General features: G+C 45.0%; 2 protein-coding genes across 2 annotated transcripts in view; one reads left to right on the forward strand and one right to left on the reverse strand.

The window, feature by feature from the left end:
• The first annotated feature begins 334 nt into the window (after positions 1 to 334).
• POP5 (POP5 ribonuclease P/MRP subunit) lies at positions 335 to 2,515 on the forward strand. The gene is made up of 5 exons (XM_004429906.3): positions 335 to 416; positions 486 to 628; positions 1,584 to 1,733; positions 1,913 to 1,996; positions 2,111 to 2,515. Exons 1-5 carry the CDS (start codon positions 397 to 399, stop codon positions 2,224 to 2,226), a joined length of 513 nt encoding a protein of 170 aa, XP_004429963.1. The 5' UTR covers positions 335 to 396; the 3' UTR covers positions 2,227 to 2,515.
• Positions 2,516 to 4,048: 1,533 nt separating this feature from the next.
• The window catches only part of RNF10 (ring finger protein 10), a 33,187-nt gene continuing 20,118 nt past the window's right edge, over positions 4,049 to 17,117 (reverse strand). Inside the window, exons 7-17 of the mRNA XM_014787062.2 lie at positions 16,085 to 16,245; positions 14,659 to 14,784; positions 14,126 to 14,402; positions 13,776 to 13,909; positions 12,450 to 12,567; positions 12,110 to 12,211; positions 10,541 to 10,696; positions 8,110 to 8,210; positions 5,229 to 5,286; positions 4,974 to 5,132; positions 4,049 to 4,336 (exon numbers count right to left, since the gene is read on the reverse strand). Of these exons, the coding sequence (XP_014642548.1) occupies positions 4,260 to 4,336; positions 4,974 to 5,132; positions 5,229 to 5,286; positions 8,110 to 8,210; positions 10,541 to 10,696; positions 12,110 to 12,211; positions 12,450 to 12,567; positions 13,776 to 13,909; positions 14,126 to 14,402; positions 14,659 to 14,784; positions 16,085 to 16,245 (1,469 nt within the window). The 3' untranslated portion in view covers positions 4,049 to 4,259. The remainder of the gene's footprint in view (positions 4,337 to 4,973; positions 5,133 to 5,228; positions 5,287 to 8,109; positions 8,211 to 10,540; positions 10,697 to 12,109; positions 12,212 to 12,449; positions 12,568 to 13,775; positions 13,910 to 14,125; positions 14,403 to 14,658; positions 14,785 to 16,084; positions 16,246 to 17,117) is intronic.

A 17,117-nucleotide genomic window follows, 5' to 3' on the forward strand; every position in this document is an offset into this window, starting at 1 on the left:
AGAATATAAATGCATACACAACTGTATTGCAAGGTAACAGAAAATAAACGTCTCGAGGGCCCCAAATGCAGTGGCTGCATCCTACACAGTATTGCAAACTCAGGCGTGGAGCAGAACCACCCGTCACAGATAGAAGCCGCTGAACCCCAGAAGCCAGCTGCCAAACGACTAATTCAGAGACTCTCTCAGCAGCACGCACGCGCTCTGCAAACGCAGAGGGAGGCGGAGCTTGAGAGACTGACACTGGGCTTGGCCTCTCAACATTCTAGCTCCGCCCACCTATCCCGCCTCCCTCTCTGAGTGGCTGCAAGACTGCGGAGGCTATCTTCCCATTGGCCGCTGGTGGAAACGCAGACGTCCGGTTTGCGCGTCCGGCCGCCGGGCGAGGAGGCGGCCATGGTGCGGTTCAAGCACAGGTAAGCGTTCCTTCCCGCTGGGTCCCTGCGGCCCTGGCCCCGCGCTCACCTCCCTCTCGCCCGCCGCAGGTACCTGCTCTGCGAAGTGGTGTCTGACGACCCCCGCTGCCGGCTGAGTCTAGAGGACCGAGTGCTGGGCAACCTCGTACGGGACACGATCGCCCGCTTGCACGGGACTTTCGGCGCGGCCGCCTGCTCCATTGGTTTTGCCGGTGCGAGGGTGCTGGGGAACCGGAAGGACAGCGGGATTTGGAGGGAGCAAGGGTCGGAGGGGGGAGAAAGAAGGGGCAAGAGCGACCTAGGAGCTGCCAAGCCCGATGCACCATCCTCTCTACGATATCGTCCTCTTGAGGCGTCTGGGACCCCGAGCCCGAGGTCTGGACAATCCGAGGTTAGGCGGAGATCTAAGAGCAGAAGGCAGTGGAACTTTGGGCAAGAATGCCCTGTACTTATTTGACGTGTGTATATTGGGGACTGCGATTGAATTTAATAGGATGGTTAGAATTAAATGAGGGGAGCCGTGTATAGTTCCGGGCAAGTTATTTGACTAGCTACATTGACATCACATGGAAAAAACATATTGATAAAATTATCTCTGAAAAGCCCTTAATAGGGCCGGTAAGGTACAGAACACACATAGTGTGTATATAAATGAGGAAGAGGGCCCTCCCCACAGCCACACTATCTAAATTCTTCCCTTCTTTTACCATATGCTTGAAATGGAATCCTGGAGAAATGCACATAAGCACAACTTTCCTACATTAGGTGAGACTCCCTTGGCTGCTGCAAGAACCTATAGAGCCCAGATACAGTAGAACAACTTGTTTTTCAGCCAAGGGTTTTCTGAGGAAGATGGATCTCCACCCCTACCCTCATCCCCATTTACTGAGTTAACTAGTCAGTGAATTAGAAGAGCATTTAAAATTCGAAATTCATTCAACAATTCTGAGTGGTGCGTAAGGCACTGGGTGGTGGTAATCCCCCTTCCATAAATGAAGGTCCTAAAATTTTTTTTTCCTTCAGGAATCTGTTTTTACTACTGATGCATCCCAAGTGCCACTGCCTTGAACATTCTCTGGCACATAGTAGGCTCTTGGTTACCCTAAAATTTTTAACCTGCTCCTGAGAATCCACTTTCCCCAAATGATTCTTTCTTTCCTGCTGCAGTGCGATACCTCAATGCCTATACTGGAATAGTGCTACTTCGATGCCGGAAGGAATTCTACCAGCTTGTGTGGTCAGCTCTTCCCTTCATCACATACTTGGAGAACAAAGGACACCGTTACCCCTGTTTTCTCAACACCTTACATGTGGGAGGTAGGGGTGCATGTGGTATGGCTGCTGATTTTCAATAGGTAACAGGCTCAGAGTTCAGTCTTAACTGATGGGTGAGTCTTCCTGCTATCCTGCCATGAACAAGATACTTTCCCCTAGTTCTGTCTTTGAGGCAGACGCCTTTCACAAGCTGTTGACCACAAAGCTCTTTCATGTGCCAGGTACAATTAGAACATGTCAGAAGTTCCTGATTCAGTACAACAGGAGACAGCTGTTGATCTTGCTGCAGAACTGCACTGATGAAGGTAAGCAGCACTAGCCCAGTGCCCACGGAGCAGTGACTGACCTCTTCTAGCTGAGTAAGAGGTTACTCCCAAAGACATCTTTCATCCCTGCTTTTGCTGTCTGCCTTTCTCCAGGAGAGCGGGAAGCTATCCAGAAGTCTGTCACAAGAAGCTGTTTACTAGAAGAGGAGTCTGGTGAGGAGGAGCTGTCAGACAGTGGTGGTGAGGAGGCTGCTGAAGCAATGGAGTGAAGCTCTGCAGGCTGCACTGTGCTCAAGCCTCAGGACCCACTTGTTGGAACAGGACACTAGGAGGCAGCGGCATCTTCTACAATTCTCCAGACTGGATGAGTGGCAAACACAGGCCAAGTTACCAACTCGAGGTGGAGGACTTATTCACTTAAAATAAACTGAGGTCACCTTTACCTAGCGTTCCTAGTTAAGTGTTTATACAGGTTATGAACCCCTTACAGTTACAGACATCTTTGTATTCTAATTGCCTGGCCAAGAACAGTTTTAATAAATGTATTTGGCTTCTCTAGCACTTAGCATACTTACGAAGTTCATGACTTGGCCAAGTCTCTTTCCCCCTCTACCCCTGGCCTCGGTGGGAAGATTGGCTCCCTATGTGGTAGTGGATGCATAGCCTCCCATCTGAGGCCCTGTATCCCCAGACCCTAGGACGGGCCCTAAGCAAACAGTCATTTAGAGCAGAAAAGTATTAGTGAGACTCAGCTGGTCTCAGTAATGACTCACAGGGCCTTAAAAATACCAGATTCCTTGCCAATACTTAATCAGGTAACTTGATAAAAAATGCAGTTCTTGCACTTTTCTTGAGGGGGAAAAACCTGGCCTCACCTGACCTCATTATTACAAAGCCGAGTAGCAGCTGCCAACTTCTGGTAGTTTTCTGTTCCACCCTTCCCTCTTGCCTTACACCTGAAGCCAGGTGAGACTGCCACACACACACACGGATTAAGAGGGATGAGAGACTTGTGGTCAGTTTTGATCTGCTACCCACTAATGACATGACATTTCTCAGATCTGTTTTCTCCATAATAAAATGGATGTCACTCAAAGTACCTTACACATTCAACAGAAAGATTTGTGCTTTTTGCTTCAACATGCCCCCTCATCTGAGGGCTGGAACACCCTAATCCACCCAGGAGAGTTCCTGACCCAGGGTCTCTGAACCTCTTCCTTTTAAGAATTGCAGGTTAAAGCTAAGCCCAGCTCAAGAACCCTTGAGGCCTGACACTAGGAAAGACATTACTCCATGACAGCAGAATTGCTCAAGCTCATAGTAGCTGTTACTTTAATCTAGTGAAGAAGTATGTCTAGCTGACCTGTAATGAACTTTAAAAAACCAGAAAGCTCACATTGCTTCTGCAGGTGCTTTATTGCAACTATTTGCCTTCACATTCTATTACACCTGGAGGTCACTTTATTAAGCAGCAAAAGAATTCACATCACTCAAATTCAGCTCAAACCAGGGCATAAGACTGCTCTAAACACAGAGGGGTGCAGGGCAACCCCACTGCTTTCAAAGCTGCCCTGCTCTGCCTCCAGGTGTGCCAGACTCTGCTCCTACAACTCAGGCCCCTGTCACTCGAAACAGCTTGATCTAAAGGTTGGCAGGTCCCAGGGCTTCCTCAGTTAGTGACAGTTACAGCTTTCCTTGCTAAACAGAAGCCATGTTCAAGAGGCAAAACCCTCCATCACACATGCAAATGCAACCTAGGTCTGGCACCACAGCCTGGGCATTTGTCAGAAGAAAAATGGCAATTCAAGCTGGGTATCCTAAATCCATTTAATTCCCACCCTTCTGTTTCTTTAACAAGAGGAGAACAGAACAGATAGAAAAGATTCAACTATTTTTAAATGACAGACTGGTAGGTATGCTGAAACCATGATGCCTTGACATGTCAGAGCAGTGCTGGTGCTGCTATACCACTGGTTTGGGCTGCTCCAAGGGATGTTGAAGGGACTCAAACTTATTTGGGGTTGAGAAAAACTAACAGGAGTCAAACAGACTAAGCTGGCAATGAACTAAAAACCTTGGCAGGAAGAGATCTCTTATGAGTGTCAATACTTTATTTTGGTGTAAAGACAGGAAGCTGGAAAATACACTGTATTTAAAATTTTCTTGGTTCCCCCTCACACTGTGGAAACCCCCTCCCCCCAGAGCTAATCTGTCCAAACTCAAATACTTAAAAATCACAGCAGCAAAACAAAAGCACGGAAAAAAGAAAACGAAACAGAGAAGGTAGCCTGGGCCAGTAGTGTCACTTGGTGTGGACGACTGAGGTGCTGAACAGTAGCTTCTGTTTCTGTTTTTTTCTTTTCTTTCCTCCTTTCTCTTCTAGAGGGAAACACAGAAAGAGAGCTTAGCTTAGAATGCCATCCCCTTGTCCCCTGGCCAGTTTTCGTTACTGAGAGTCAGAGGAAGTAGGAATGCAGGCTTTGGAATTAAGACTGCCTGGATTCACATACCAGTCCTTGCACACTCGAGGTGTTTACTTTTGGGCAAGTCACTTTACATCCCTAGACCTCCCTTTCCTCATCAGTAATGTAAGAGTTATACCCATTTAATAGGGTTATTGAGAGAATAAAATTAGCACAATGCCAGGCACATAGAAAGCACACCATAAATGTTAGTGTTACTCTTGTCTAATGAATACCACAGAGTTGGGGTGGGCTTCGAGCCTGACTTTTCCTTCTATTAGCCACCCTTTACTAACTCAGGATTCTAAAATCCACCCTCCACTTCTGTGTCTTAGAAGGGGAAAAAAAAACATCCTCAGAATTTCACATCTAGGCCTCAAGAATTAATCTGGGGTAGCAAAAAGGTCCTGATATACCAAATGGAATGTTAGCTGACACTATAACGTGAGCCTAGAGGCTCAGAGGGAAAGTGCCCGACTGACTGATGATGTCTGCCACTGGATCCAGGTGGGAATGACAACCCTGAGCTGAGCACTCCACTCCTTTGCCTTTACCAGAGAGGGGATCCGAAGTAGCCGGTGTGTCCAGCTTCATGAAGGCTGCTTCAATAGCTTGGCTGAAGGAATTCTGGAAGCTGGGCACAGGAACACGGTCCGAGTTATCACTCTCCCCGTCACTGTCCACAGGTGCAGGAGGAACTAAGCTGTTTTCATCTAAAAAATACCAGTGTTACCATTCTAGAAACAACTCTAGAGCCTTGTACTTTCTGAAAGGGGTCAATTTCCCCTTCACCAGAGGGCCATCCTCACCTTTCTTTGGAGCAGTTTTGGGCCACACATCTGCTTTTGCTTTTCCAACCCTTAGCATCTGCCAAAATGGGAAAGGGAGGGAAACAGAATTTAAGTAACTGGTCCAATTTCTTTGCCAGACTCCTGCCTCGACACTAACTGGTTACGGGGACAAAGAACCAACTATCACCTCTGGAAAAAAGATTTTCTAGGTACTTTTCCCCTTAACACATTGTTTTGGTCATGTCCTCTATATCCTGACCAATGGAATTGGCAGTGAAACCCACAAGGTGGGAAACCAGAAGCTGTTGTGTTCCTTAGGAAACAGGTAAATATTGCAAAGAAGGAACAAGAGGTTCTTACCCAGACTCGCAAGTTGGGAATCCTGACTTTGTGTCATTGCCTGCTTCTGACAAATTTTCCTGCTCTTCTTAGGACCCCTAAAAACATCAACCTCTTGGAGTAAGCAGTGTGTAGTACCCTCCAATTTTAAAACAAACCACCTGGCAATCGAACTTCAGTTATTTAAGGCCATGAAAAGAATAACTTGATCCTGAAACTGCTCCAACAGCCTTCATTACGTTTTATAGTCTTTGCTTTTTCAATCGCTCCTTATTTATTAACTTTTAAATCCAGGCATAGACCAGATTCCTACAAGTATAGTAAAATCAGAACAATCCTTTCTGCCCAAGAAACTTTTTCATCTCACTTGGCCAAGGCCAGCTTTGTAATGGTTGAGGGCCACTATGAGTCCCATCTGCCACACATGCTGTGCAACTCAAAGCAGGGTGAATTTTACTCCTGGAAAAATACAAAGAGACAAGCTCCACAAGATTCAAGTAGGAATGCCTCGACCTAAAGTATGTTTCCCACAGTGAGGCTTGCATGTTATTCAAGATCAGTTGGATTGGCAGACAATGATTTCATTGAATAACTTTTCTTCATCATGTCCCACTTTGATGATCTCCCTGGGTCCCTGGGAGTTTGGGGTCCAAATACAGAAAGGCATCCAATCATCTTTTTTTTTTTTCCTTTTGGCTAAGGAAGATTCACCCCGAGCTAACATCTGTGCCAATCTTCCTCTATTTTGTATGTGGGTCACAGCCCCAGCACGGCCACGAGTGGCATAGGTCCGCACCCGGGATCTGAACCTGGGCTGCAGAAGTGAGGCACACTGAACTTAACCACTAGGCTACTGGGGCTGGCCCAGAATCATCTTACTCTTAAAAGGTCATTAAAACATATATCACCTATGTTTTATTCTTGCCACCAAATGTTTAAATGTTTGATCTGAATCCACTCATGAAGGAATAATCAGACAAATCCCAACTGTAGAACATTCTATAAAGCAACTGGTATGGATACTTCAAAAATATCCATGACATGGGCAAAAAAAAAAAAAAAAAACAGAGGCCAGAGGAACTGTTATGGATCAAAGGAGACTAAAGAGATTTGACAACTAAATGCAATCAGCAAACTTTGACTCCGACTGAAAATACAGGACACTGGGACAAATGGCAAAATAGAAATATGTACTACATTAGATATTGAATCAGTTGTAATTTTTTTGATGTGATAATGATAAACGTGGTTATATAGAAGAATGTCATTTTGGGGGCATGTATCTCCTAAGTATTTAGTGGTAAAGTGTCATTCATGAGGTCTGTAACTTATTTTCAACACAGCAAAAAAAAAAAAAAAAAAAAAAAGCAAATATAGCAAAATAGTAACAATTGGTGAATCTAGGTGAAAGGTATGAGTGTTCATTATACTATTCTTTCAACTCTTTAAAGTTTGAAGTTTTTCAAAATATTAAAAAAACAATGGCAATAAAACCTAGTTAAGGGGCTGGCCCAGTGGCCCAAGCAGTTAAGCGTGCGCACTCCACTGCGGCAGCCCGGGGTGCGCCAGTTCTGATCCTGGGCGCACACCAACGCACCACGTGTCAGGCCATGCTGTGGCAGGCGTCCCATATAAAGTGGAGGAAGATGGGCATGGATGTTAGCCCAGGGCCAGTCTTCCTCAGCAAAAAGAGGAGGATTGGTAGATGTTAGCTCAGGGCCAATCTTCCTCACAAAAAAAAATACCTAGCCATTTGACATAACTCCTGGGAGCCACCTGCTTATAACCTCTGAAGCCAAGCAGTTAACTTTCAGGATTGCTCTCAAATTATTTCATCCTCCTTGACTTCAGGACTCTCCTTACCAAAGTTCAATTCCTGCTTATTTCTCAGCACAAACTGCCATTTGTATGTGAGAAACATCCATTATCAACTGCTCTAAAGAACTGTTAAGCTAATGATTCCAAACTAGCCCCAAACAAGTTAATAACTTCTTATGGGGGTGCTCATCAAGCTGTCCATCTTTTTCAGTTAGCTGAATGGAAGAATGCTGAGTGTTTGCTTGTTGTTTAAAACATTAATAAAATGATTTGATGTCAAGTCTCACTAGCCTAGTGTTCTGCTACCCAGCTCCCCAAGAAACCTGGTTTGGCTCGTTACAGGATAACCAAGACAACCTTTCCCTTCCCACAGTGAAGAGGAATGGTTTATCATATATAACCGATACATACCACTTGAATCAGAGGTCCTAGAACCAGGGACCAGTTAAAATTGACTGATATATCCCCAGCCCCTCAGTACACAATTATCTAATGATCTGTTAAATAATTAAAACTCTGTTTCTCCCTGAGCTATCCCTAGCCTCTTTCCTTGGTAAGTCTACAGTAATATCTGAGACTAAATCTATGAGCTTCCCTCTTAAGACATCCTTCCATGATTATTAAAGTCAACGCAACATTAGCCTGTAAGTCTCTCCTTCGCCAAAAGAAGGATTTCCAGAAAGAACAAGCAGCAGAGTTCATGGTAAATACCCTTAGGCTGCTTCACAAGCAAAGGATTTACCTGGGCAAAGGAAGGGAAGGGTGAGTCTTCTTCCAGACTCCCAACGCAGAATGAAGGACTGCCCTGACTGGCAGTGGGTGACAGAGGGGTCAGCAGAAAGTCTGAAAGGGAACGAGAGACCTGATTATACCAGTCAAGTTCCAAAGAGTCAGTATCCTCTTAACAAGAGAGGAGAGATGAACCCTGAATCAGGTATGGATAATTACCAACCCTGCCTCAAAAAACAAACCTTGATCCAACTTTAACTCTGCCACGTTCTTACAAAGCCAAGAACATGGCCTATTATTCACACCAGTGATCAGTATAGGGAGAGAAAAGTTTAGTGGTTACAATAAACTAGAAGGCATGGCAGAATCTATTCCCACTGTAAAAGAGAAAAACCCTTTATACATCAGCTGGCTCTCAAGGCCTAGGTATTGGAGTGCCATAGACTGGTTTTATATGGATGGAAAAGCTCCAAGAAAAAGATATAAAATTTCATCAGGTCAGCTTTATGTTCCAGCCAGCAGATATCTAGGATCTGGGAATATTCAGGCAGAATCCAAAACACACACATCAACAAAATCCAGCATGATGGGCCGGCCCCGTGGCTTGGCGGTTGGGTGCATGCGCTCTGCTGCTGGCAGCCCGGGTTCGATCCTGGGCGCGCGCCGACGCAGCTTCTCTGGCCATGCTGAGGCCACGTCCCACATACAGCAACTAGAAGGATGTGCAGCTATGACACACAACTATCTACTGGGGCTTTGGGGGGGGGGGGATAAATAAATAAATAAATAAAATTATAAAACCCAGCATGAAGATGCAAGCTTTTCCCTGATACTGCCTAGGTAATAGGCTTCTCTCCATTCTTTTCTGACCTAGAGTTGAACATTTCCCACACATCGGTCTACCTACTGCCCTGATCACTGCTGGGAGGGAGGCCTATTCACTCTCCCAGTAGCAGGCCCTTCCATAGTCAGCCAGCGCTGTTTAGAGTTTAGTACTTTATTTCTAGGACCATCCAAGTGCTCTTAGCGAAACACGTTAAAGCCCATATGCCTTCAGAAAAGCTAGTATGTGAAAACACAATCTTTATATCACAGATAACGTAGTCAGTGTTCTGCCTATACTCCTTTGTACAGCAGCCCTCTTCTTAGTTAAACTGAAGAGCATATAGGTCTCGCAGCCCTCAAGATCCAGGTTCTAGTCCCAGTCCCTGCCTCAGCCTCAGGCTCCTAATATGCAAAGTGATAAGCATATGATCACAAGGGTCACCAAGAGTTTTAAATATTCTGATCTTGGACATTTTGCTTAAAATGCCTGACAGAGAAATAAATTTTAAGTGTCAAAAACTATCTGCCAGGTGGATGAGATCAGAAAAGACAGCTCTCTGAAATTACAGGAACTCTTTAAGTATTCATTTCATAACATTAATATTCTCTCTATATAAGAAAAAAATATTTTAAAAAGGTTAAAGACCTCTCTGAACAACCTCTCAATCTTAATCTCACTCCTTAGAGTAGAACACTGTTACCAGTTTGCAACATAATCATCCCAATATTTTTCTATCCATTTAGATATATAAACCCATAATGAAACGTTTTATGTTTTTTTAACCCACAAGTGGTATCATATTTTGTCTCATTCTACAACTTTCATTTATCTTAAAGGTGTACCCATTAGTTCATGAAGAGAGCTATTTTTTTCTTCAATAGGTATAAAGTATTTTATAATATAAATGCTATAATTTAGCCATTTTCCTACCAATAGACTCTGCAGGCTGTTTGTCTTTTTTTTGTCCTGCTATTATAAATAATGCTATAATAAGGAGACACATACAAAGATGCTTAAGCATACACGGGGAGTATCTCAAAGGTAAAAACTAGAAATAAAACAGCTGCGGGCCGGCCCCGTGGCTTGGCGGTTAAGTGCTTGCGCTCTGCTGCTGGTGGCCCGGGTTCGGATCCCGGGTGCGCACCGAGGCGCGGCTTCTCCGGCCATGCTGAGGCCGAGTCCCACGTACAGCAACTAGAAGGATGTGCAGCTATGACATACAACTATCTACTGGGGCTTTGGGGGGAAAGAAAATAAATAAATAAAATCTTTAAAAAAAAAAAAAAAAGAAAACAGAGACAGTATTCCATTAATATTAAAAAAAAAAAAAACAGCTGGGTTGCAGGGAAAAATCTAGGTTTAATCATCCTGCCACATGAGCTGCCTTGAGGTTTTTAGGAGCTAACAGGGCATAAAGTAGTCAATACAGCCAATGGGAAAGGTGAACCAAATGGCAAGAATTTAATGTACCTCAGGCATATATTAACTACCCAAAGTAAGATTAGTCATCGAAAGACCCCACCTTGCCGAGTAGGAGAGATGTAAATTCAGACACTAGGGGTTTTCTTAGGTCTGTGGTTGGTGCCGACTTCATTCTTTAAATCCCAACTCTATTTACCTGCTTGGGACCCCGGGCTTCTGCTAAGAGAAGAAACGGAGAGGGCCCCATGGCCCTCAGTGCTGGTGGGACCCAAAGCAGAATTGGAGGAGCAGGCATAGGAATTGAAGGCAGGAAACTGCTGTAGATTCTCTAGGGGAATGTGGACTTCAGGATCTGCAAAGGAAAGATGAGAATGGTAGGCCCACTTACAGAATTCCTCAAATTTTTACCAATGGTTGAGGACAGCAAATAGGAATCCCCTGGGGTTTGAAGGATGTAGACAGAAGTTTTAAAACCCAAATTTATAATAACCGTCACTTTATGTCTTTGTTTTAATATAAAAGCCTTGCTCTAACAACGCGTAATTGAAGCTGGGTGATAAACACGGGGGTATGGGGCCGGCCCCGTGGCTTGGCGGTTAAGTGCACGCGCTCCGCTACTGGCGGCCTGGGTTGGGATCCCGGACGCGCACCGACGCACCGCTTCTCGGGCCATGCTGAGGCCGCGTCCCACATACAGCAACTAGAAAGCTGTGCAACTATGACATACAACTATCCACTGGGGCTTTGGGGAAAAAAAAGGAGGAGGATTGGCAATAGATGTTAGCTCAGAGCCGGTCTTCCTCAGCAAAAAGAGCAGGATTAGCATGGATGTTAGCTCAGGGCTGATCTTCCTCAAAAAACAAAACAAAACAAAACAAAAAACACGGGGGTAAATTATACTGTTCTATATACCTGTGTTTGAATATTTAAGGAGTAAGTCCTTCCTAGCCAAGGACTCAATTCCCTTTTTCTGGAGGGTAACTAGGCCCTCATGTCACACCAATCTCTTGGGTTCAATGAAGCTTATTTTGGAGAACCAGACCAAAAAACTCTGTACCTAGTGGTATGAAAAAGCTCTTAAATCTAACTTCCTGCATATATTTACCAGTTCGTCAAGGTTTCTACTATATCAGACCCGCTCGGCAGACTTGCTGTGTATAGATGTCCCTTTAATAGAGAGTCAAAGGTGAGGTAGATGATCCATCCAGAGAGCATGTGGGAAATTATCCCTAGCACTCAGCAGATCTCCAATTCCTTTTCCTAGAACAAGTTTTCTCACCCACTATGCCAAGGATGAATTTAATCTTACTCCCTACTATGACCCGCATTAACTCATTTAATTCTCAAGTAAGCCTATGAAGGAGGTACACTTATTACGATTCACTTTTTTTGTTTTTTTTGTCAGGAAGATTAGCCCTGAGCTAACATCCACGCCAATCCTCCTCTTTTTGCTGAGGAAGACTGGCCTTGAGCTAACATCCGTGATGATCTTCCTCCACTTTATGTGGGACGCTGCCACAGCATGGCCTGACAAGCGGTGCGTTGGTGCGCACCCGGGATCCAAACCCGGGCTGCCAGCAGTGGAGCGCGAGCACTTAACCGCTACGCCACGGGCCAGCCCCATGATTCACATTTAAGAGTTGAAGAAAACAAGAGGCAGAGCTGAGACAGGAACCCAAGCAGTCTGGCTCCTTGGCCCAGGCACTGAGCCTCTCTACCATGATGCACAGCTGTACTAGTCAAAAATGAGAGTTCTTGAACTTACATTTGCCCTGTCTCTTGTTCTCCTCCATTTCAATTCTGCGCTCTCGGCGGCGTTCCTCCCGAGCCTTCTTCTGGCGCTGACGCTTCCTCTTCTCAATGTCATCTGTGGGGTGATCAGGTTGTGAGGAGGCAGACCCAGGACAACCTGCCATTAACTCCCCCCAGTTGACTAGCAGCTAAGGCCACACGAATGGGCCCAGCTGGACTGGATGAACAGATGGAGTCTATCAGAAGGTACTGAGACTCATAACACAGCTCCTTAATTCCTCCCACACTGGGTTTCTAGCCATAAGAATCCCTGAACCCCACTATAAAGAGAAGCAAAGTAGAGGCATTCTCACCTGAGAATATCTCTAGGGTTTCCTTAGAGACAACAGGAGGCTGCAGGGCCAGTTCACAGATGCTGAACTCACAGGTGAGCGGCAAGTGAGAGAGATATCTGTGACGCTGTCGAACATCCTACAGCGGAAAAGGGAGCAACACTCAACTAAGACCAGGCCTAACTCTGAGAGCAGAGATTCCCACCCCCATATCCAACTGTGTACACACCCTCACAGATGGCCCCGGGGCTCAGAGTAGTGCTCACGTTAGCACCATTTTGAAAAGCCAAACAGAAACTGTCAATTGACCCACAATAAGGTAGAATAAGCAAACAAAAGCAGTTTTTGGTTTGTGCTGCAAATGAATGAATCCAATCTTATAATAAATAATCTAAAGCTGATCAGTTGTTTTGATTTTCTGGGGTCCACGATTGAGGGGGGAGAACAGGGAAGATAAAAACAGTTATCTGTTGGCAAAACATCTGGGAACCACTGACAGGATTAATGATAACTGATTAGGCAGATTTCCCTACTGAATGAAGCTTGGCCTAAAAGTAAAAAATGAAGCCCATCAATTTAAGTTTAATTTTCTTTTCTATTTTTCTGTGTTTGATGGAAAGTGTATAGTACTCGAAGAGTCTCTAAATTTGAGGCTCATAACATATTTATGATCAATACAGGGAAAACTGTAAAAGGGAAAAAATTCACATATGTAAATTATCAGACAATAATTCATAGGTATCTGCTAAGCCAAAAATGCATCTGAAGCTTGCATCAGCTAGCTGAAAGCCTCCAAAGACTTTTTCGTGTTTTTTTTTTTTTTTTGCTTGAGGAAGATAAGCCCTGAGCTAACAGCTGTGCCAATCTTCCTCTATTTTGTATGTGAGTCACCGCCACAGCATGGCTGACAAGTGGTGTACGTCCGCATCGGGATCCGAACCCGTGAACCTGGGCCACCAAAGCCAAGCGCGCCAAACTTAACCACAACGCCACAGGGCTGGCCCCAGACTTTTCATTTTCTTGGACAGTTCTCTCAAGCAATAAGGAGAAAGAGAAACAGAAATAAACTCATCTTGAACGAAAATAGGAGACATCTATATTCCCAAACCACAATAAATGAACCTGCAAAGCAGAGAGCAGGGGTGACTGACTTAGAACCCCAGCATGGGAAGAGTGTACCACTTAACTTTTAAAAAATTCACAGGCACCATCACTGACAAAAATAGACTTAAATATACAAAAACTAAAGGTTTAGAAGGTTTGTGAACTTGGGTTGGCTAAGCCCACCTCAAAGAGATTAGGCTAATGCTGCTCCCCGACCCTCCACCTCTAAAGGAAGGCCCTTACCTCAGACATGGAGTACCCAGCGATCTCCACCACTGTTGCCGAGATCTTCTCAGGGCTCTGCTCCAGGCTGCCGTACTCCCGCACCAGGCAGCGCACGTTCACAGGGTGCAGGAACATGTACTGCCCGTCCTCCGCTGAAGACAAGTGGCTCTATCACACAACAGTCTCGGCCAGTCCTCAAGACAGGGCCCTCCTTATAGCTAGGCCTGCCTCTCCCTCCCCAAGTCGAAAGGCACAACAGATCCAAGCTCCCAGAATCTAATGCCAATACCTTCTTCTGCCTAGAGAGCCAGGTCATCTCTCTGAAACATCTCCGTGGCAACCCAGCCCTCCTCCTCAAGAACCCTCACCTTGGTAAAAGTAGTAACAAGGAGAGCTATTCAGGTGTGTGAAGCCTGGCTTCGTCATGAGTTCCTGCTGGCTGGAATCAGTACAAATGGTCCCCTCTCCAAGATTGTCATCTGCTAACTCTGAGTCATCACAGGCCTCTGACAACTCCTCAGGTTCCAGTTCAGACACCGCTTCCTCTTCCTTTACCAGAGGGAGAGCAAGAGGACGAGAAGGAGAGCCCAGAGAGCAAACTTCGGTGGTTTCTTCATCAAAAGCAGATAGATACTCTAGCACATCCTGTCGGGACAAATTCCAGGTCAACTGAAAGTACACATGGCAAAGGTAGGCACAGGAACCAAGTTCTCTGGATGTTTATCTTAGCCATCACATTCACTGATTTAACACCCCCGGGGAAAGAACTAATAAGCACACAGGATATACTCATAGTTCCTTCTTCTCCCAACAAGGTTCAGATCTCACAACAGAGCCTATGAGCTCAATAGCAGCATTTGAGGAACCGCAGCCATTTAGTCTGTAACAGGGGCACACTAACCTTCCTGGGTTGAAAAACAGACTCCTTTGCCAAGGGAGCCATCAGCACCAGTTGTTCCAAAGCAGACACGACACCAGTCACCTCCCCTTTGCTTTCAGCAAATCCTGACAGAGCCTCTTCCCGAGTCTAGACCACCAGAGAGAAGACCATAGAAAATTAGGTTTCCAGAAACACGCTTAGTTTTGGCAAGGGCATACAATGGCCTCTCTCAATAGGAGCAAAAGTTAAAAGGCAACAAGATCCAATGGGAAGGGTTTAAGTACTTAAAATCCTCAATCTTCAAGGGAAACAGGAAGCAAAAAGCATCTAGTACTCAAATGGAATAGTATTCAGTTTAGAATCTCTGACAGTGACAACTCTACACAAAAGCTTCCTGAACAGAAATCCAAGAACACAAAACTAGTCTTCTAGTTTTCACAAAGTATGCCTAGAGAGAGCCCCACGGCAGGAGGCAAGGGTTTGGCCAACCACGCCCCCTCAACCTAGACAGCTCTACTTCTACGTAGCTTTTCTTCTACCTGAAATGCATTTAACAAATGCTCTGCACTGCAGAAAGAAAATAAAAGTTAAACAGACAGGACCCTGCCCAAGGAGGACTTAGGAGTCAGAGAGATAGGAATTCAAATACCAGCTTCACCTCTTATTAGTTATGTGTCCTCAAGCAAATTACCTAACCCACGATCCCACTTCCTCCTCCTTGAAAGAGGACAGCTGTTATCCACCACACCAGAATACGAAGCTTGAGTGAGGTAAGTCTAAGTATAGTACCTTAGCACAGGGCCTGTCACATGCCAATCACTCAATAAATGAGGGCTTTCACTGTTCTGATGTAGATCAGTGATTCTCAAAATGTGGTCTGGGGATGAGCAGCATCAGAATTACCCTGGAACTTGTTATAATGCAAATTATTGAGCCTACTGAGCCCAGAGCTACTGAATCAATCTCTCAGGGTGGAGCCCAACAACCAGTGCTTCTGATGCTTGTTAAAGCTTGTGAATCCCTGTTGCAGAGGATACGGGACACAGAGAATTCTGTATTTGGGTAATTCTTGCTGCTCCAAGATCCTCAGCAGGTATTGCTAGGGCCTGCCGGGCAAGCCATAATACTTTCTCCACAATGTCCCTCAAATTAAACATCTCTAAAAATAAATCCAAGTGTTTTCTCAGAAAAGAAAAAAACCTACCTTGCCTAACCAAGAACACCCCTAACCTAAGAAACTCCAGTGTCACTATTAGTTATATCATTTTGACTTGCTCCTTTCAACTCCAAGGAGCGCTTTAAGAACTACTAGGTCGGCCCTTACCTCCCGTCACCAAAGCCCAGAGCAAAATCAACTTTTTTAGCCATTTCCTGCTTGTTATCTTAAATGTGGGGCTGAAGTAACTTATCCCCACCATCTCATCCCATTTCCAGGGCATCATCTCACCTTGAGCTCCTGGATAGCTGCCTCAATAAAGCAGGACTCGGGAGTGTGCTTCTCCTCTGCCAGCTGCTGCTCGAGGGCTACTTTCTCCTCCTGAACTACCCGGTGCAGCACCTGCTCCTTAGAGGCCAGCAGCAACTTGGAGTACTGGCTGTGCTGTTCATCTGCAAGAAAGCCAGCAAGATCACAAAAACACAACACTCAAAGCTCACGATGGTGAGGCTACACAGGAACTTTCACACACAGCTTTTTTTCTAAGGTGAAGATGGAGTAATTTAGCATAATTTCCTAGAAAATGATTTAGCAATGACCTTAAGGTTTATAACTCTGACCCCATAATACAAGGAATCTATCCTAAGAAAACTAAAGATGCAGCCAAAAATTTAGCGAATGTTCATTAGTTACAGCACTGTCTGTAATATCAGAAAAGCTGCAACCAACCATAAGTCTGAGGATAAAGAAATGGTTAATGACATGATGGTATATTCATTAAAGAGACTTTTGCAGACATTAAAAAATGGTTTTCTAAGGGGCCGGTCCAGTGGTGCAGCAGTTAAGTGTGCGTGCTCCGCTGTGGTGGCCCGGGGTTCGTGGGTTCAGATCCCAGGCGCGCACCAACACGCCGCTTGTCAAGCCATGCTGTGGCAGCGTCCCATATAAAGTAGAGGAAGATGGGCAGGGATGTTAGCCCAGGGCCAGCAAAAAGAGGAGGATTGGCATCGGATGTTAGCTCAGGGCTAATCTTCCTCACCAAAAAAAAAAAAGGTTTTCTAAGAAGGGAAGATGTAGTGACATGGAGAAGTACCCACGTTACATGGGGAAAAAAGCAGATGTCACACTAGAAAACTCTACCCCAATCTCACAAAAATATACATGCAAATATACATTTTTATGTATAATATTTAACATTTTGGGGTACCTCTGGGTAGAAGGATTGTGGATGATTTATTTCCTTTAATTCTCTTCCCCTCTATTTTCTGCACTTTTCAAAAAGTTTTAAACAGTGTTATCGTTTGAGACCCCTTGAAATGCCCTA

The sequence above is a fragment of the Ceratotherium simum genome, chromosome 35 (assembly GCF_057802395.1).
Source record: "Ceratotherium simum simum isolate JZ-2026a chromosome 35, ASM5780239v1, whole genome shotgun sequence".
Taxonomy (NCBI): Eukaryota; Metazoa; Chordata; class Mammalia; order Perissodactyla; family Rhinocerotidae; genus Ceratotherium; species Ceratotherium simum.

Coding starts and splice junctions, on each gene's coding strand:
- POP5 (XM_004429906.3), top strand. CDS start 397: ATGGTGCGGTTCAAGCACAG. Junction 417..485: donor ATGGTGCGGTTCAAGCACAG/GTAAGCGTTCCT, acceptor CGCCCGCCGCAG/GTACCTGCTCTGCGAAGTGG. Junction 1,734..1,912: donor CAACACCTTACATGTGGGAG/GTAGGGGTGCAT, acceptor TTCATGTGCCAG/GTACAATTAGAACATGTCAG.